The sequence below is a fragment of the Echinococcus granulosus genome, assembly GCF_000524195.1.
Source record: "Echinococcus granulosus chromosome Unknown EG_S00001, whole genome shotgun sequence".
Lineage (NCBI taxonomy): Eukaryota > Metazoa > Platyhelminthes > Cestoda > Cyclophyllidea > Taeniidae > Echinococcus > Echinococcus granulosus.
Genome location: NW_020170381.1, coordinates 3331677 through 3353003, shown reverse-complemented (window position 1 = coordinate 3353003; position 21327 = coordinate 3331677). Strand labels below are relative to the sequence as shown.

The 21327-nt window shown below is 40.4% G+C and overlaps 2 protein-coding genes across 2 annotated transcripts; one reads left to right on the top strand and one right to left on the bottom strand. All coding sequences in view use genetic code 11, as the record gives it.

The window, feature by feature from the left end:
• Positions 1 to 1410: 1410 nt before the first annotated feature.
• EGR_00364 (DNA repair protein RAD50) lies at positions 1411 to 15751 on the top strand (the record flags this gene model as incomplete). The annotated part of the gene is given in 33 exon segments (XM_024489613.1): positions 1411 to 1533; positions 1552 to 1659; positions 1739 to 1846; positions 2426 to 2579; positions 2885 to 2942; positions 2972 to 3061; positions 3147 to 3171; positions 3324 to 3413; positions 3484 to 3544; positions 3635 to 3712; positions 4102 to 4280; positions 5009 to 5078; positions 5152 to 5267; positions 5335 to 5439; positions 5505 to 5606; positions 6158 to 6270; positions 6320 to 6418; positions 6494 to 6898; positions 7232 to 7364; positions 7441 to 7554; positions 7593 to 7688; positions 7741 to 7888; positions 8139 to 8193; positions 8236 to 8347; positions 8882 to 9082; positions 10983 to 11195; positions 11571 to 11759; positions 12746 to 12868; positions 13271 to 13323; positions 13395 to 13480; positions 13610 to 13949; positions 15143 to 15271; positions 15694 to 15751. 33 exon segments carry the CDS (start codon positions 1411 to 1413, stop codon positions 15749 to 15751), a joined length of 4134 nt encoding a protein of 1377 aa, XP_024356291.1.
• An 828-nt stretch (positions 15752 to 16579) lies between these two features.
• EGR_00363 (FERM, RhoGEF and pleckstrin domain-containing protein) lies at positions 16580 to 21049 on the bottom strand (the record flags this gene model as incomplete). Its single annotated transcript, XM_024489612.1, has 4 exons — positions 16580 to 16867; positions 17293 to 17559; positions 20277 to 20587; positions 20782 to 21049. The coding sequence occupies 4 exons, from the start codon at positions 21047 to 21049 to the stop codon at positions 16580 to 16582; spliced, it is 1134 nt and encodes a 377-aa protein (XP_024356290.1).
• Positions 21050 to 21327: the final 278 nt, after the last annotated feature.

Below are 21327 nucleotides of genomic sequence, written 5' to 3'. Positions count from 1 at the left end.
ACAATTTAGAACAGCCATATATGCAGTCAAGGAGTTGTACTTATGGCTAAGGGTCACAAGGTAAATGTAATACGACCTGAATAAAATCCATAAACCGAACGAAACTTTAGATCCGGTCAAGCCGCCAAGAGGGATCGGTGACGTCGAGGTCAAGTATCCCCTCAGATGGACGCTAATTTGGTGACTGGCACGATGGGATCGTTGGTGTTTCTTTACAGCACCGACTATGTTGTAATGGCTGACGCGGGAGGTTAACCTGCGGGAGCGTCGGGGACGACGCTCAAAAGAGGAAGGAGGCTATGTAATAAGACAGTGGTTTATCCCTCGGTATTGGCAAGGCGCCACTTTTTGTACTTTGAATTGGCCCCCTTGTACCTCCCTTGGTGGGCTGGCTTTTGGGCCATGCCAATAGCCCAGACACCTTCTCTGTGCTAAATATATATCCTGCTCGAGTATTTTGTTTTCTTTTGTCTTCAGGGAGTCTCGGGACGCTACAGTAAAAGCATAAACTTTTAGGGTTAGATGGCTGATGTAAATAGTTGCGCAGACATTCAAATAAGAGATCTGGAAAAAGCTTTTTTTAGGCAAACAAACTGATGGACTTTTGCTACCTATAATAGTATTTTTTGATAAACCTAATATTAATGTTTTTGAGAACAATCTCACTGTTTTTCGAGAATAGTGGCCTTTTATTTGCAGCCTGTCCATTGTTTGCACAACGTTAATTATAAGCAAAAGTTAAACAATGGGAAATTGCAGGAAAACTTTGGTTTACAATCTGTGTAATATAAATAGTATAGATACTTTTAGTACACCACAAATCGTTTTTCAAGGGCAGATGTCAGCGCGTCAAAGGAAGTTTGTGTGTGAGTATTTGTGAGCATTCTCATTGTTGACGTATTGGCGGTCCTTCACCACTGAAACTCCTCTGAAAATATCATTTACCGGAAAAAACATAAAGCAAGGTATCGTCACATGAACTGCGACTCCTTGTATGTTGCTGTCAAGCTGTTAAAGTCTGAAATTTACTTATGTGCGGTTAGGCAAATTGTGCTAAACACTGCAACCCTCTTGACCAGTTCTGCTCTTTTCTCTTCATTTTACCGCTGTAGTTAACCTCTTAGAAAACTTACGAGAATACACTAATGGGTGCTTTCTTATAGGTGACCTTTTTTTGACCGGAATTCACTAGTTTTGATTGGTGAAATTCTTACAACCGCTAATCAAAGTGCTAAAATTTCGCAAATTTAGTGGTTTATTTTATCTTATACTTTAGCGATCTCATGCATCTAGGTTTTAAGTTTTTTTTTCGCATTTTTGGAGCCACCCATCTGCCATGCCTTTCTACTTTACCTTTCTTTGCGTTATTTTTATTCCAAAATCATTTAGTTTCTTCAAACTCATTTTGAAATGTCTTTGCTGGAGGAGGTATGCATACAGGGTATCAGGAGCTTTGGGCCTGAAAATCCACAGAGGATCAAGTTCTCAACCCCCGTTACTCTAATTTTGGGTCCCAATGGCACGGGAAAGACGGTTAGCTTTTGTGTTTAGATCTGTACTTATCGGATCCAGACAATTATTGAGTGCCTCAGGTATGCAGTTACTGGAGAATTGCCACCTGGTTCAAAAACTGGTGCATCATTTATTCACGACCCAAAAGTGAGTGCCACGGGGTCGGGTTGTTTATAAATTCTTACTACTCTTGTGTCTGACGCTTGCTATTCTCTGTTCATTTCAGTTGGCACACTCGGCTGAGGTTAAAGCCAAAGTAGCGCTCAAATTAAGAGACGTTAAAAACTGCCCTCTCGTTGTTGCTCGCAGTCTGGTCGCTACCCAACGTGGAACGGTATGACCAACTCGGATTATTTACTGAATGAACTTGTCTTACTTTAATTTTTAAATGGCTTGTGGTTCAAAATATATTTTTACCGACGCTATAATTACAGAATATGAATTAAATGGTTGCAATTTTTTACTAACTAGCAGGTTCTTATCTCCTGATTTGAAATCCACAGATTTTGGGAGGTGGGTAACTAGAATTTACTCACAGATAAAAGGGGTCATTTATGGGTCTTATGCCTTTATTTATCCATGCATTTCCTCATTTTTGTGCAAGGTGATTTAATGTTTGCTACCTTTTTGCAGTGCAACTGATTTTACTTAACATAAGCGTTTACTGCTACTGTTGAAGTTTATTGGCTGTCTACTTTATTAGTTATGCACGAAAAGCCTCATGATAGCGCATTTTCCTTATTCTGATTAAAAACTAATGTTTGGATCGGATAGTATTCACATTTTCAAGTAATTGGAATAGGGAGCATGCGTACTACTTATTATTATGCAGAAGAAATGGACAATTATTGTCTGCCTGCAAGTTTAAAAATTTGTTAATTGAAGATAATTTTTTGGACGCTTTCCACCGTAGGCTAAACAGCCGAGCCTGAAGACTTTGGATGGGACCATTAAAAGACTGTCTCCAACAGGTGATGTGGTCAGCCATAGCTATCGTTGCGGCGAGATCGATAGGGAGGTAACTTTTACTTCATTATTGAAAAAAATGCGTGCTTATAATGCTCTGGGTTATCATTGAGTAAACAAACCAGTGCTCTAAGTTTGATAATCTTGCTTTAACTCTACCTTTAACTCCACATCATTAAAGTTTCGGCCAATTATTGGAATCGGATTTTGGATTTTATGAACTCCTTGAATTTCTGTATTATTCTAAATGAACTTAGGCATTAAAACGCTATCTTATCAGTGCCGTTGTAACTTTGCGGCTAACCAAGAAATCCTAGTCTGCTTTCTGTAACAAGCGTTTTCGACTCTCCGTATCGTTGGCGTGCTTATCATCACCAGCTTCACTTTCAGATGTTGACAAGTTTAGGGGCATGCAAGGCTGTTTTCGATAATGTAATATTCTGCCATCAGGAGGAATCAAATTGGTAAGAAACTTTATGAAACAAGTATCTAGGCCCTTACACGAGGCAAAAGCTGTGAAAGAGCGGTTTGATGATCTCTTTGCTTCTTCTCGTTACGTCAAGGCTCTCGATGCCATCCGAAAGTCTAGGCTTGAAGAGGCGAGTGCCCTTATTAATTTAATTTTGATCGCACATTTACATTTGTTACTATATTCTTCTCCATTTTAGGAGACAAATGCGAAAATTTATCGAGGTGAACTAAAGCACCTCAGTCGCTCTAAAGAAGAGGCTATTCAGGTTAATCATTCCGCAAAACTTTTCAAATAAGCTATATAATTGGGTTATAACTGGACCTCTCATCTATGACACATTCTTGTACCAAATTGATTGTTTCAATTAATGCAGACAAAGTGTCAGAGAATTGATACGAAACGGGCTCTAGATGAGCAAAAACAAATTCTCTCGAAAGTCGATGAGGAACTAGATCCGGTGAATGTAAGTGTTTTTCGTCTCTCGATAACTTAGGATATTTAAATGCGGTGGCTAATTTCGTCGCATCATTTAGACCCAGCTAACTTTGTACCGGAAGAAGTACAAGGAATTGGTCCAGTACCAAGCAGATGCACGTATGCCATTTCTGAGATGCCTTTGTTGCTCATATGGGCTTTATAGTTTTGAGAGATTGAGAGATAGTACAGTCAGTATTTTCGTTTTAGGCGCATGTGCTGTCGAGAAAACACGTTTGGAGGCAATACTCCGAGATTTAACAGAACAAATCACCTCGGAGTTTGAGGGTAGAGTCTTGTTGATCATCCTGAACAGGACTAGACTAGTTATAGTCTTCTTAATTATCATAGATTCTGGAATAATTTAAATAAGCGGTTGGTTTTGTTATTTAAAACAGCCTAGAGCCAAAATGGTGCTTCCCACAATTACAATTATTAACATTTCCAAACATTTTTGCTGGACCCTTTTCAAATTTTACATGCTTAAAACACAAGTATGTGCCGAAGCAATCTGCTTATTTCTAAATATTTTGCTAAAATACCTTTTTAGTGGAACTAGGTCTCTTATCACCTTTACAATGGTTAGGAAAGTGTATTCGTCTTTTTGAACCAGATCCATAAACGCTTGTGCGCCTCCAAAACATGGAGACTGCAGTCAACTTTTTTTCGCTTTAAAGGAACGGATGAGGAGTTGAAGGATGCAATCGAGCAGGCTGACGAACGTTTAGATGAGAAGCATCTATCCTTCGCAGCAGCTGAACGGGATCTGCGTCAGCTTCAAACATCAATTCATACCAACGAAAAAAATAGGTCAGACCTAATCGTTCAGAGAACGCAGTTGGATATAGAAGTAAAGGTTGGTTATCAAGCAGATATGCAGGAGTGCTTCTGCTAGGCTTCCACTTTTTTATCAATTCAGTCTCATTACAATGTCAGCAGGTGCGGTTTTGAAAAAGTATGGCCTCGTGCTTGAGAGAAGGTTTCACTTCTTTGAAATTATAGTCCGCAGCATTATGCAACACGTTCGCTGCCAGCATTGCATACATTCGACGCCTCCATTTTCTTACCTGTCTATGGTGTCACAAATATGTGACACGCGTCCCCGTTAATTTATGATAAATTGTTGTACAAATCATCCCACAACTGGTTTGCTTTTTGTACTCCAAGGATGATTGCATTCTTGTAGAATGTTATGAAAGCAATCGACAAGAATAAGTTACGGCTGATGTCATATTGGATTAGTCCAACGTTGGGTCGTTACGTTTCCCCATTTTTTTGGGCGACATTTGAATTGGTTTGTACACTAGTGCAATTGGTGGTGTCAATTTTCTTGAGATCTTGGCCAGCGAAAGGGGATTGTGTTTGATGAAAAAATATACAAATCTGAAGAGGTGGTTTTATGAGTGAAAATACTGTTGTAAACTACAACCTCGCCGCATCAAATTGAGTGAAATTAAAGAAAAGGACATCAGGTAAAAATGGCTGACATTGCTAACACTCTCAAGATAAATGTAGCCTTATCTAGAGATGAAGGCACTTTTAACTGTGCAGCTTGGAAATAACGAGATTCGTTCATTTTCACAGCGACAAGAGGAGGCTCTGAAGAGACGAAATGAGATTTTGGGAGAGCTGTGTGTTAAGTTTAATATCCACGGTGAGTATTCCATCGTCAATTTAACATTCACCTTTAATCATCTCAACCAATTATGTAATATCAATTTTTTCAGAAGTCACCAAGAAACTATCCAACACTGACAATATGGCTGATGCCGATGTTGAAACCGTGCGAAAGTATTTGGAGGCTGCCCTGCAGAGGGCTGAGTCCCAAATGGAGACGACAAAGGTAAGTACTTGATTAAATGGACCACTTAACACCACAAATTCACTGTTCGATGTCTTTTTCATTCTAGTTATCTGTAGAATCCGATAGCAGAAGGGCTCAGAAGGTCATTGATGAGGCGCGCTCGGCTTTGGTCCGTGTTGAGCAGTCTATCGCTAGTCAAGAATCAGCCTTGGTGAGTAGTTAATTTCTACCTCCCTTAGTTTTAATGGAAGCCTTATAATAAAATTGTGTTTTTAGGCAGATAATGTAAAGGAGATGGCGGAGGTTGAACTCAAGCTACGACAGGCTAAGTCCGCAGGCGGTGAATTAGAGAGAATTAACAACAAATTGGCCAAAGCTGTGAGTTCGCTAGGGGATTTGTTGTGTCTATTCATGCGAGATAGGCGTTCAACCTAAAAATATTGATAAATTTAGTCATTGGGTGCTGTCAAACAAATCGTGATGTTTGTATGCTTTCATGAGGTTTCATGCAGATTTGGGGTTTCGTATTTCGTTATGCTAGTATCCTCTCCGTGTCACATTATTAGTAATAATTTTATCCAACTTTGCCATTTTTACTAAATGGTAATGAAATATATTGTGAAAGGTGGAAAGAGTAAACATGCTAGTATATGCGTACTACTGGACGCGTTTAAAATAACATGCTACTGATAGAATTTGAGTAAAATTAATTTGCATTTCGAGCATAATTCCTCACGGTTAATCTGATCGCTGGCCTGATGGTAGGGAAAATGGGTAATATTGCAACCACTGAGATCCCTTTCACTGATGAATACCTTTTTGTCGAAGAAACATTTTTATTAGCATCTGTGTCTGTTTTGCCTTGTTTCAAATTCATGCTCAGGTTTTGTCGAGTCAGTGCATAAATATTTTCGTGTTACTTTTATTAGGTGGAAACCCGTGAATTGTTGGAGTCCTCCAGGGATGAAGCTCAAATAAGAAAGTCAATAGAGGGAACACAGGCCGAGCTTAGTTCCTGTGAAAGTCAAATAACAAATCTAGAGTAAGTGACTATTTTGCATTGCCTGTAAATCAAATTTTCTAATCTCAAGCAATCAAATTGTCGAGGCGCAAAAAAGTGCAATGGCAAACCACGAACGCTCCATGTTAGAAAGTAGCAAGAAAGCCGCCATTGAAACGGCCAAGAAGCTGTGAGTCTAGTTCACTAATAAACTAGTCCTCTTTTCCCGTTTACAATGACTGATTACCTACCTTTTGTTTCTCAGTCGAAATCGTAATTTGGATCTACTGGAGCAAATTTTTACCGGCGAACCCATTCCTCCAGTCCGCGTTGATGGAAGTCAGACCTCGAATAGCCTCACAAAGGCATTTAACAAGCGATTCGATGAATTGGCACGTTCCTCTAAGGCCACCCAACAGAATCTTAACATGTTACACCGGGATCTCTCCAAAATGGAAACAGTAATGTCATTTCAAAGGTGCTTTTGGGCAGCTACGATACTTGGCTCTCGTGATTTGATCTCACTCGGCGTTTGCTTTCCTAGGAAACAGCTGCATGAGAAGGAGGACACTTTAAGGGTGATGGAAGAACGTCTCATCTCCGCTTGTGGCAGCGTAGATTTGGAGCACAAATTAGACAATTTGATGTCAAGGAAAAAACAACTCGAACGGTGAGTGCTTTTGCTTTCTTAACGAAGGAAAACTATTTTGAATAAATGCAGTAATGGACCTTCAATGTAGCGTAAGCTAGACAATCTTTCCAATCTTTATAAGATCATCAAATATACATTTATAAATAGTTTCCCATTTCTTTCGTGTAACTATTTTTCGTTTTCAACCTAATGCTAGTAATTTGCATGTACTTCTCATGAGTTTCCTGTGGGTCAAAAGTCGAGTGTGCTTTATTTGCGAATTTCTTTATTTTAAGGTAGATTTGTCCTGATACGTGTGGCATTTAATGAAAGAATTATAAGGATTATTATTTTGTGCGCATCTTTTTACAGTGACTGTGAGATTGAAGAAGGGGGCTTGCACCTGTGGAAGAAGTTTCGAGATCGCCTCGTCAATGAGTCAGTATGCCCTCTGTGTCACCGAGGCTTTGAAAATGAGCAGGATCACCAGGATTTAGAGGAAGAGGTGAAGAAGCATCCACTTTTTCATTTCGCAAAAATTGTTGTGTCTGCAGCCTCACGTCGTATTTTGATGTTTTCAGATCGAGAAACGCATTGCCACCATGCCTCGCGATTTGGACACTAAAAGAAAGGAGCTTCAAGAGATGATTATCCAGTACGAGACATTCATTCAGTTGAAACCAGAGATAAATAAAGTATTTTGCGATCTTATCTTCAATGTGCACCCCACTAGTTTGCCAAATTACGTGGAACTGAACTGCCTGAGCTGAAAGCCGAAGTTCAAACTACTCAGTCGAGCCTTGAGAAGCTGCAAAATGAAATAGCAAATGTAAACTTGTATTTTTACGCTTAATATATGTTTTCCACTCCTTATCTTCAAGGAAACATCAAAACTGGAAGTTATTCAAGCCGATGAGTCAGTTGCAAGATCGTTGCAAGGTGACATGGCCGTCATCGAAAAAACTGAGAAAGAGATTGCTAATTTGAATCGCTCTCTGACCTCTCTTACGCCTGTGGATGAAAATACAAGTGAGGGATTTATTAATATTGCTCTTTTTGGTTTTTATTTGACAGATTTCTATCTAGTAGCATAATTATGGATGTCTGTGACCTTTGTGTTATTTTATACAATAATTTCGTATTTCTTCTTCATATTTGCGCTCAATTATAAACTCTCTTCCTATTTAGTCGTTCGGATTAACTAGCATTCCAAGTAATGTCTAAATGAGCCCCATCTGGCGCGTAATTTTGGCAAACCTACCAATATTTCTCCTTTTAGCATTGAGACCTGTTGCAGAACTTCAAGAAGAACGGGATTCGTTGCGTGCCAAATGGTAACTTTTAAATTCAGCTTTTCGCAACTCTAAGTCAAATAGCAATCTCCTTTCAACAGCTATTAATGATTATCGCAAGAAACTGGATCAGGACTTAGCGAAACGTCAGAAGGCAACAGATGAAGAGAATGAATTGAGGAGTGCCCTTCTCAAGGTAAGACTAAAATGCTCTATTAAGGTGATTTGAATCCTCATGTACCATATGGTTCATAGGGTTTACTGGTTGACAACTTGAGCCGAGTCGGTTTGGTACCAACTTTTAGCAACTATTTTAATAAGTCTCAAGTGTACGACTAGTTGTGAATAAGCCAATAATACTGTTAATCTTACCAAAAATTTCCAGTATTATCCAGACAATAAATCGTCCTTCTGAAAAGCCACAGATTATTTTTTGCCTGGTTAGCGGCTTGAAGGATTACGCTAAATCAAGATAAATTCCCTACCAAGATTATCCCATTACTTTGAGAAATTGCGCAAAAGATGCGTAGAATGGTCGTTTTGAAAAGATTATCAAAGCCATGGACAAAACCGAAAAGAACTAAGATGATGATTAACCGATTTGCCAGCCTTTTCTACTGTTTTATGGTACGTATGAAGTAGCCGTTAAAACCCAAATTGCAGCACTTGGTTTCGCCCTATACGATTGAGAATGTGCATGTAGTGCTCGAAATCTATGGATTTATTTCAGCTGGAAAAGGAGTTCCAAGCAGTGACCAGTCTGAACACAGAGCTTGAGCGCTTGACGTCCGTGGGAACTCGTATCACTGGTAAACTGGAGGATCTGAGTGGACAGCTGCCAATTTGTAAAGCAGCGCTCCTTACGGCCGAGAATGATAAACAGAGGGTGACTAAGGAGGGGAGTGACAAAGTGGCGATTGCGTCAGCCGAGGTGAGTTCAAGTTTCAAGCCGAATTGCACGTTTTCTGTGGTCATACCGAGCTCGTACATTTAGCAAAAGCTTGATTCAAACTTGGGCAAACAAAGGCCTTTTTTCATTCACAGGCGATAAGCTATTGCGCTGTTAGCCCATTATGAGCTCAACTTGTCATGCAGCTACTTTGAAACTGAGCTTTTTGAGATTTGACATAAATTTATGAATTGGTCAGAATAAATATTCTCCTTAATCACATTATTTTCGTAATCGCTCAAAGTGTAGGCTTTGGTTATCTTTCTGTGGGAGTTGTAGCGGTTTCATCGAAAGAGGTGAGCAGATGGTGATATGGAATAGTTTTTTACTCAGAATATGAGAAGGAATTTATTTTTCATCGTCTTTTAAGTAGATTTTGTGGAAGTGTCTAGTAAAATGCTTTAAGCATTACACCACAGAGTCTTTGACAAAAATACTGTTTACAATCCATGTTGTCATTTAAAACATCAACGTGTTCATGAGCTGGGCTTAAACAATTAGAAATGGACTGAACGACTTCTCACCTGTACCAAAAAACATCCTGATAGCACATGATATTTGGTTAAAAATCGTTTTATTCCTTAATCTCGTTGTTTTTTGCAATGCCACACTCGAGCTGTTGTTTGTGTGCTAATACATAATATGCCAATGATATGCTTATTGCAAAGGATTGCTATTTTCCTAAAAAAAACTTATGCACTGTTCCGCCTTTATACTAGGAATAAATGGCTTACCAGTCTTGTCTGTGCTTTGAGATGGGAAAAAACGTCCGTCAAAATTAGGATTTGCATCCTTTTATGCATCAATATGTAGCTTATTCCTCTGGGTTTCACCATATTCTGTTTCCACAAAGAAAAGATGTACATTTTTAAACCTCCATCCGGACTGATATTTATTAGTAAGCCATGTCTGAATCGAAAAAAATTGAATTTTTTTTGCAAAATATTGATCACATGATAGGAAATTTATTCAGTGATAGCGCTTGCTGTCTCATTAGTCTGAACCCGATAATGCTTCAAAATTCATTTAAGCGGGTTGAATTTCATTTTTTACCTATAATGACCGGCTATGATAGAAATAAACACTTAGGATACAAAATAGGGAGCTCACTACTGTCACGGTTTTCCTTCAATCCGAATTTGCAAGCTTCTCATGGGAAATTTGGTCTCCACTTTATGGGCCGTCGTTATCAGTGCACACTCACTTATGCCCCTTCGCAATTCTACGGCCCCTTAGCAGGTACTTCTGGCTACTTAAACAGCAAGCTGTTGTCACTAAACTGGGTAGGAATACAGTTTAGGTACCGAGTGGATTTTGTCTTGAGTGAAATCTGCACAAACCTAGTGGGTATGTGCACCTCAGTTGGCATTGCAGCGGGCATGTGCCACCATAACAGACGAAAATGTGGTGCATGTGGACGCAACTGATTTCTTGCGCGAAAAAAATATAATAAATCATGGAGTTTTGTGTTTTCAGGACATTTAGCCTTGCAATGGGCACTGTGTGTGCGCGTTTTTGTGGCGGAAATTTTTGGCCCACCATCATAATGAGTACATACATTTGAAGAGATAATTTTATCATGTCGTATCTATGTACGTCTCCAGTGCTCAACCTTTTAAACCTCATTGGTTAGCTATATCTTAAATAGCATTATACGTACATAAAAATTGCTCTCTACCACGCGTTGAACAAAAGCTTCGTATTTATTGTGTACGAATACATTAATGCAGGCGATCCGTGAGGCGATTCATGACAGGGGTCTCTTGCGCATGGGTGAACATCGACAGTCAATTATTCGCCCTCTAGTCTAGTCTGGCAATTCATTTCCGAAATTAAGGTTAACTGTCCCAAAATACTTTTACATGTGATATTTTGAATTTAGTGGCAAGAATGGCGGGACCGAAGTCGTCAGGTCAAGGAGGCGTGTGATACGGCAGTGTTAAAAGTTGACGATGCAGAATCCCCGAGAGACCATTTGAAGCGTGTCACAGCGGAACTTGCAGAATTGGATGCGACCACCGAAGCTCTCAAGTCTGCTGTCGTAACTACCTCTAAGCGTGTCGAAGATCTCCGTACTGAAATCGCTAACCATAAGGTATTGTGACATTGTGATAATCTTATCCGTAATTTAATTTTATGACAACTTTTTTGCATTTACCTCAATCGTCTATAGATTTATGGAATTGACTTTGGCTCCTAATTCATTTTAAATACTTCACATATCTTTTTACGAAATTATTCGTTTATTCGGAAAGCTACCTGCTTGAAATACTTTTTTCGGAAGACCGTGTGGAGGCGTGTTACCTTGTGTACTATCTACAAGGGAAGGTTGATAGTCCACACCAACCCTGCCCCCATAGCAGTCCATTTGGAATACGTGCCATTAGCAGATTTGTTCTTCGCCTGCCAGTTCCACTACAGAAAAGTGTGACGACAAAGCGTTTTCTTCTATATTTTACAAATACTTCAGGTTGTCCAGCGTGAACTTGGGGATTGTGTGCGGTTGCGGGAAACCCGTGGTCATCTGTCTTTGCTCAACGAACGTGTCCAGGACATCCAGCGGCAAATAGATGTTTGCCAATCCGGCATCTCTGAGTCGGTAGATCTCGAAGATCACATCAATAATCTCTCAAATGAGGAGGAAAGGCTTCGCAGCCAGGTAGATTCACCAACGTACAACTCTCTGTTTCTCCGGTCATACTCACGCAAGCTACTTAGACTGTTTCATCAAAAGTATTTCCATTCACCTAGAATATATGCATTTTACGGGGTTCACGCTTTGTCTCAAATTCGTGATCTGACCTTTTGAACCGGTAATATAGTTTATCCGCTAGTCCGATAACCTCTTGCTGGTCCTTTTTTGGGGGCTAATGGTTAATTTTCAATTTGTGCTTCCTATCAATAAAGCCTCACAATTGTTATTTCCTTAGAGGATCTTTAAAGTTACTCATTATTAAAAAACATATTAGCCGGTACTCTGAGTTGTTGATTTGGTGAATAGAGTAATAAAATTTAGTGCTTTTAATCTATAGCACTTTGTGTATTTAGTTTAGGGGAGTGCCATACATAACCGCTCATCCTCGAAACCACAAATTTTTTGCTACCAAACACTGATTTTCAAGTTTATTTGCTTCCACCCGATGCGTCCCATTTACCTGAAATAGATCACTGTTTTAAGTAACCGGAGTCGCTTTTCACCCACACTAATGTATTGAACTCACACTGGTTGAAAGTTGGGATTTCTCATACTTTCACACGTAAATCTAGTCTGTTAACTGAAAAAATGTAACAATTGGGTAAGAGTTTGGTCGAGATTTTCTACGCACAGACTTTCTCAATGTTAACTTGCAGGTTGCTTCACTTAAACCACTTTTTACCTTGTTATTCATTTCTCGTGCGTTAAGTGTTTATTCCACAGCTTTACACACTTTTGCCGATGGTTCATTCGCAAAAGTTTGGAACAACAACTTCTTGGGGTTCGCATGTTGTAATCCTTTCTCATTTGGAAGATCGCTTGCTCAGGTGCTCGTTTGTTTTAAAGTACACACTGGCTTCACCTCGTGTCATGTAGGACGGTATGGACAATTTATCTTGCCAGTTTTTCCCCTACGCTAATTTAATCAAGCTTTCTTTGCAATTTCACAGAAACAGGCCATCAACGACAAAGTCATGCAGCTGCAAACTGAACTACAAATGCTGGAACGTAGCTTGGCTGAGAAATATGCAGACGCTGAAGCTGAATACATAAAGAAGATGTATGAACTGAGGGTAATGCTCTCCTTATCAATACATTTGGGACCCACCCAAAAGCCGTACTCACCTCAATTTTCCCTTGATGTTTAATTTATAATAACAAGTTCACTTAACTCAAAGTTTACTGTTGCTGAACTCCAACTTTTGTCCTCTACTTAAATTTCAAGTATCCACAATCCACGGGTTTCATTTTATTAGGAAATATTCCTTTTTTGAATCGACTAATTTATTCCAGAGTCTAGTTTACTTAATTTTACTTGGTTGTTGGACTATTCAGCTACCTACTTAAAGCCAATTCCACCATCGTAGGGAAGCTTAGAATTTACCATCTTTTTAGAAATCATCGCATTTAACCATTCAGTAAGTTTATATCATGCTGCGAAGTACTTGATCTTGACATTCCAACTTCCTTCCTAGACGACAGAAATGGTGGCCACGGATCTTCAGCGCTACTATAAAGCTCTTGATGGGTGAGTTGATGACATTTTCCCCCACCACACTCGCTCTCCAGAGGCTCATCCTTACAATGGTTTTCCTGCAGAGCAATTATTGCATACCATGCGGAGAAAATGAATGAAGTTAATCAGATAATTCGTGAATTATGGAGAACAACTTACCGAGGAAACGGTAAGACTTCCATCTTTTCTTTGTTCGGTCAATCTTCTTCCAAAATAAGGTTATTTTAGATACACGTGTTAATGTGGTATTTGTGCTGCTATGGTTGAGATTCAAGCTACACCTTGCTGTCCATCGTAGACATAGACCACATAAAGATATGCAGTGAGGAGGAGTCCCCGACGACCAACGCGAATGCAAGCAGCACTCGGCGGACGTACAAATACCGCGTCGTGATGGTTAAAGCAGACTCGAGCACAGTGATGACGGGCGGCGGTAAGCAGGCTCGTCTAGCCTCCACGGAGACGCAGCTGGACATGCGTGGTCGTTGTTCGGCCGGTCAGAAGGTACTCGCCAGTCTAGTGATTCGACTGGCCCTGGCCGAGGTCTTCTGTCTCCAGTGTGGCGTGCTTGCATTGGATGAGCCCACCACAAATTTGGATCGCGAGAACATTGAATCGTTAGCTTATGCTCTCACTGAGTATGTCCCTTCACCTTCTGGCGATACCTAGACGGACTAGCCCTTCTAAGCCCTCTTAGTACCTTGAGCCGCCTTAAGGCTTGGTAACACTTTATATACTCAACTTTGAAGAGCAAAATGCTATTATAGCCGTTCATTAGACTACTTTATCCATCAATTATTAACTATTTTTTTGTTTACTTTGGATCGTAATAGGTATGCAGCACGTGCACTTAGCAATGCCTAGTATATCTTCATTTTTTCTGTCAATGGCACTTCTATTTTTAGTCATATTGGTGATAGTTGCCATTCTTATACAGGCCTGATGTTTAAATGATAGGATTCCATTATTGTAATTGATAGTTCTTGGCGTTATATTAATGTTGTTTATAAAAAAGTAAAAATTCTGATTAACTGATAAAATTTGACGATGACTAAGTCTCTTTTTGTGCAAAACACGCAAGTGGAGTGGATTTTCATCCAAACTGGAGTCTCAGTAGGGCGCTGAAAATATTGATCCATCCCGTGTTGATGTAGAAGCACATTGTCGATTGAAAGGATATGTGTTTCAACAAGTCCGCTTCCGCGGCTTCCGAGGAGAAGGGATCGCCACAGCGGAAAACAATGCTCTATTTGAAGTCATGCTGTTTGTAAACACGAATGTAGTCATTTTAAGGCAAAAAGGTGTTCCAATTGTTTTATTGTTTGAGATCCGACTAAATTCGCTTGTGACGGGATTTTGTGCAACCATCTTAAAACAATTAAAAACCACATAACCTACAGGCGACACTGGTAACGAATGTCGATACACAAAAAGCCTCTTGAATACAAGTTGCTGTGACAACTACTACATTAGTCTGTCCCCCATTTCCCATACTGCCTTGTTTCATACGACCTCTCATGAATCGAGCTACACTGCACTCTCCCGCACCGGCAGCTACCGAGACGCTCTTGATAGAGCACCAACTCATTGCTCTTCCTGACTTGAGCATCCGCAGTGCTTGACCATGAACAGGCTACATTGGAGTTCGACACAGAAAATAATTCCTATGTTTCAAGCACTTCCCACTAAAGTTTCTCCACTTTTTATTTTATAGCTTTGAATACCAATGGCGGTAGTTGTCACTTAGGCACCCAATCTATGCAAATCAACAAATTGTGCCGCTTTATATCCACATGAGTGGTTTACAGAATGTCATGTGTACACCTTGTAGGATTATCAAAACCCGCTCGAGTCAGAGAAACTTCCAACTAATTATCATTACTCATGATGAGGACTTTATTGAGCTGTTGGGTCGAGCGGGCTGTGCTGGTCATCTTCAGCGTCTTGTTCGAAATCTCGAGTAAGTTGGCACCGCCATGAGCTTGTGCATTGGTTGCTCTCTTTGGCGTGCTTACTTTTTAGGTCGTCCAAGGTGTTGCTGAAGAGGTCATGCAAATGATATTGTTTTCCATTAAACGAAATTTTATTTCGCACCCAATTTCCTAATTCATAATTACAAGCAATATACTCAATGAAACTGCTTTTTTCATTCCGAGTTTATGTGAGCAACTTACCGAAAATCCCACTCAACTAAAAAACGGGATTTTGGAGAATCAGAACTTATCAATTTCATCTGCCCAACGCTTTCGACTTAAAGGCAACGTTATTGAACAAATTATTAGAGAACCGCATTGTAATCTTAAAAGGAACTTTTCGGATCGGACAGTTGTTGTTCATGCGCAAATTTCCATATCACTAGGTATCGTTGTTTTGTTGTTTCAGGGGTCTCTCAGAGGTCCAGAAGGTTCGAATGGAGGATCAGTTCCTTGAAGTTACGTAAGGAAGTCTTCGATGCCCAAATCTTGATGGAAATAATATTGATAAAAAGTGGCACTTCGTTCACAAATTTGTTATATTTTAATAGCAAAAAATGAGATTTTTCACATAGTAAGCTAAATGGGAATAAAGTATTTAAAGGGAGCAAGATTCCTGCCAAAGGAAAATAGATCCATTTGACAAGGCACTCGGGGAAAAGCGAGGAGGGAGAGATGTGATAAAGATGCTTAGCCCAGGGAATGGATTGAGAGTGGATAAGTATGCTTACATTACAGATCGGCGGCGTATTGCACATAAGACCATTGGATGTTTTCAGAGTAGTTGGGTAAAGCGGACATCATTTTTTCTCAGATGATAAGGGATTTAATGCGGAGGATAATGCGCTGTGCCATCTAAGGAAAAGAATAGCCAGGGAAACGGTGTTCCACTTTTTTGGCAGCAACTTTTATCAGTGCTACACGCAAATGCAAGTTAACTAATTGAGAAAATAAGGGTGATTAATACCCGTTTCTTGTTGAGTAAGAATAGGGACATTTAGAAGGAATTGCAAAGTACTTTGGTCTTGATTGCGAAAGAAGATCCAACAATGTATTTACTGTTACATCAAACTAGTACGATACTATACTGCCGTTGTTTACACCATTACTGTCTGCAAATCCTTGGATTATTCACAGCACTTACTACAGTTAAATATTCACAATATCGGATTAATAGACTTGCGAAGAAACCGCAATGAAGCATGCGAAAACCAAACTATTCACATTCCAGCAGGGAGGCAAGGAAGGGATTTATTCCTCATTTAGCGCAATGACAACACACTTTCAGGTCTATTTCAGTTGCCATACCTTTCGAAGGAGACGGGCGCATCAGTTCTGAAGTAATACGCATGTGATTTGTAGGTCAGTTGAAGGACATCTGACTTGTGGAATTGAGCGTCGGCCGCTGCAGCTGCTGGTCGTGCCGACTCGAGACGATAGCCCAGCAGGGGGAGACTGGCAATCGGAGTGGAATCTTCCGGAGATTTGTAGAAAAAAAGTGTAAAGTCGGTAAACACTGTCCATAATTTTTGCCAACCGCAACTGGTCTTGAACTTCCGTAACAGGTAGCCGCTTATTTCGCACTAAAAATTAAAGAAATTTGTACTCACGATTCGATTGGTAGTTGAGTAAATTATTGCATCATTAAATTGTGTATGCTAAAATCATGCTTTTGTGTGCTGTGTAACTCCTAATAAGACCGAGACTATGAGGTATCAGAAGTCATAGCATGTATCATTGATGATCGTCCACATTTGCTGAGACACATGGGCCTCGTAGAGTCAACCTTTGAAAGCACAATAACCTTACATTAGGCGTGATTTTGCGTTTAAGAACGAGCTTCGTATGGCAATTAAGGATTATAAATAAAAAATTCCTACAAACTTCAGCAAGCTGTTTGGCGCATCCACTTTTAGGCACATTAAATTGAGATATGACCAGAAACGGGAAGTCCTCCTTTTAGCACAGCTCAGAATAAGACGGCGTGCGTGGATTCAAGAGGCTTCACCTTGTTGGCGTTGAGAACGTTGTCCAAAGAGACGCTGAGTCGTCGATGCCAACAAACGTACGCGAGACCGCTGCAGCGCAGCACTGTCTGCTGGAGATGGGACCTTGGACCCAGTAGACCCAAGTAGTTGTCTTTGCTGTTGAGAGCTACGTGTGACTGCATATCCTGCGTCTCCCGAGCTTTCGAGATGAGTTGAGACTTATCCTCAGTGCTGGGCCGATCAGACTTCGAAATCCCTTTTTTCGTAATTAAAGTTAATTTTATTCTCTCAAATACAATGGATTAGTAGTTTGCCGAATTAATATATATTTTTTCTCAAGGTAAACAAAACATCTGTGACAGTCGGTCTGCACCAAATTTTTAGTGGTAAACAATCATAAGGATGATCTTTTCTAAATTTGTCGTACAAGAGGAGCACCGGTTTAGTCTGTTCCGAATAGTTCAGTCGGAAATATTTCATGGGTTATGTTTTCGTTGATAATAATGTCGTGCTGAAGATGACTGAGTGAAAGAATCGCCAAAAAACTTTAACAGGAGATATCTATTCAGTAATTTAAAGATGGCAGTGGTTAGATGTACACAATGTATTACCGTGCAACGAAGGCGTAGGCGCCATGGAGGAGCATCTGTACAATTTTCTTTCATCCTCCCTATCACGACCGAGCACCTTGTTTAGAGCCATTAGCCACAAACGCTTCTGCTCCTCGTTGGGCGCTGCGAAGATTATTTGATGAGTGCGAGAATGTATGGACTTGGTGGTGGAGGATGCCTTTTCTGCCCTCTCGCCGGAGAAAACGAGGATCGCAAAGCTGTGCCGCTCCCTACTCGAGTTGCGGCTTGTGGCAGTGCCCTCCTGGGAAATTCCCTCCGAAAATGAAACTGAAGTTTTGATGTGAGATTCGAGTCCGGCGTTATAGAGGGACACTACGCCGTGTATCTAATAAAAAAAAGGTTGATATTTTTGCTAACTCCTCTGAAAACAAAAAACAATCCCAGCACTACTGATAACCTTGCTTAATGTACGCACACTTTGTAAGTTAATAGAGCAATAACAATGCACAAGAGACAATGTAGGTTCCTTAGAAATTGTACACAGGAGATAGTGTTTATAGCGTTAATAAAGGAGTAGGAAACATCACTGGTAAACTGTGGAAAGTACATGTAATAAAGTGTGGGGATTATTTGATCGCCTTGAACCGTTGTGATTTTATTACCTCAGATTTGGACGTGCTGTCGCGGGTCCTAAGTAAACGTCCCATTGTTTTATTTACACACTACCTGGAAGTCCATGTTGATAAGGTTTCTATGTCTGATCACAATAGTGATGTTAGGTATAATAGTACTGTTTTAGTCACGTTTTGACGTATTTCTACGCAGAATATTTGTCATTTGCGAAAAAAATGTCAGATAGAAAATCAGCAAGGTTATTTTTAAGGTGGCTTATCAGCGCTGTACCTACACTTAATTGCACATGAGCCAGATGGCATAAAGTATTCATTATTACAAGATTTTCGAGCCTGATAGAGTTCGTTTCATTTGATTACATAGACGCTCATATTCTAAAAAAAAAATAGATTCGCACGGGCATGTAAGTTTTTGTTATGCAGTTACAATTTCACACCGGATCAGTTTGAATCTATCTGTTTCCTGCGATTTCACAACTCAGTTGGTCAGCCATTGCACTTTATACAATAAAAAATAACCAAATTCCCTTCATGTTCAAAATCTCACCATGGCACACTTTAACATGGTGTCAGGCTTTAAAAGGAGTGGTTAATCGAGGTGATAAGAAATTGATTCGAAAAATAGAGGAACTGGCGGCCAATCTTCTGAACACGATTGGATAGACACTAATGCCACCAGCATTTGGCGTGCTTATTGTTCTAATATTACTCAAAGAGCGATTTACTGAGAATCTGATGGAGCCTTTCGTTGTATCGGAAGTGAAAGTATCTTAATTCTGCGCTAACTGTACGGCCCCCTTAGATCAAAGTGCTGAGTCCACTTGTGCACCGATGCTTAAGAAGTGAAACAGCCTTGGAACACGAAAGTTGAAGCGTTACAACGTGGGACTTCTCGTAAACACGGCATTTAAGTGCAAGTGGCAATTTGGAGTACTTTCTTTGTTGATGACGAATGCAACTGGCCAGTTTGTGTTGATGAATAAGAGTATTTAACAAAGGTATTTGGCGAACTAGCTGCAACAAAGTTTGCATAAACTAAGTTTTTTGAAATTGGGCAAGCAGAACGCAACCAACTTGTGTATTCTTCTGATGCAATGATAATAAATTACGATAAAACAGTCAACATTGTAACACGGTAATTATGCGAGGTAATTCTTCAAAGCCAAACGAGGAAAACAACCGCTGTGTGGGAGATTGCGTTGAGTAGGTGGCCAGAGCATACATGATCCCAGGCACCACTTTAAGATAAAAATGCTTGCATCAAAGTGCGTGAAACCGAATTAGACGTGGATTTTAGTAGCGGGCATCCAAGTAAGATATATCAGCCACCGGTATAGAAACATTTAATGATAAAGAAGTTCACGTTTCCAACTCTTGCACAATAACCCAAGTGACAACCAAATGCAGGAAAAAATGAGTCAGCAGCGCAAAGTTCAAGGGTATAACACTTTCCACACCAGAAGTATGTATGATTATGATTGTGTTAGCTGTGACATCAAAATACGTGCAAGAAAGATGCGACCGTAAAGATTAAAACCTATTCGTGCCGTTAAAGGCGCCATGGTTGTCACATTATGGACTTTACTTCGACACGCAAAAGTTGTACAGTAATAATCGAGTCAGATTTTTAAGCGTTTCAGAAAGCTAGATAAAATTTATGTGTCTTCAGTTCTTCATTTCATAGATCATAGCAAAAATCCGAGCAAGCAAATAAATAACTTATCAGCTTAGGATCAAATGTTTGGAACTATCATGTATCCGATTGGAAAGAGTAATGTGAGAAAGGACGCATTAACGCACCTTCAGTTGCATGTTTGTGGAACCAGAAACCCGTCCACAGTAGACGAGGCGATCGGTGAAAAGCAGAGCCATTCGAGGTTGAAACCCACGACCTCTTGAGGACATCTTCTCGAGAAAGCCAACACGAATAAGGCGGGAATGCGGCTCATTCACAAGGCTGCTCAGCACTGCAATGGAGCACTCCCGACGGCGGCATCGGTCGTGGACATTAGGTCGCTCTACTGCGTCCAGTTGATAGTCTTGACAAAATTCGGCAACCAAGGCATATGCCTCTGTTGTTCGGTATACTGAATCAAATCTCGATACCAAATCTGACAGTTGCGAGACTAGGGCTAAACGAAGACGATTTTAGAATGCTATTCACCATAGGAGAATGTTTTGAGAAATTTTTCAAGCAATGAATTTGTGAAGTAAAGTCTGTAATTTGAAGACAGATGCTGCTTGAACATGCTTCATTCAAACAACATCTTATTGTAGGATCAGTCATTTGAACTTATCGAAATACCATTACAATCATCCAAATCCGGGTGCTCATCTCCATACAACTCTGCCAGACGTCGGAAAGCTTGAGTGTAATACCACAAACGCCGAGCAGGAACCCTCAACAAGGCGAGTCTGGAAGGATAGCCTGCCACGCAATCAGAGCTCTCGTTCTCCATGTAACGCGGAATGTGCTTACTGAGAAGCTCAGGCAATGCAGTAAGGAAGCCCTCGTAGCGTGAGACAATGCCATCTAACAAAGGGTGTCTGTAGACATCGGCGATCCGAGCCATTTCTGCCAAACACCTTGTTGTTTCCCGCAGCTCCCTCTCGGCTGACGCGAGATCAGGTGGGGAGGCTACGGACTGATAAGAGCTTTCCACATTAGAGCTCGTCGAAGATGATGAGAACGAAGAGCAAGACGACGACGAAGCGGTGAGGTTACAGCCCTCTGCAGGCGGAGTCCGATTGCGATTGGTCTCTGATGGAGGTAACTCATTTCGGGAGGAGGAACGAGGCACACCACTTACTGAGGCTAAACGGATTAAGGCATGGAAATGTATGCAATACT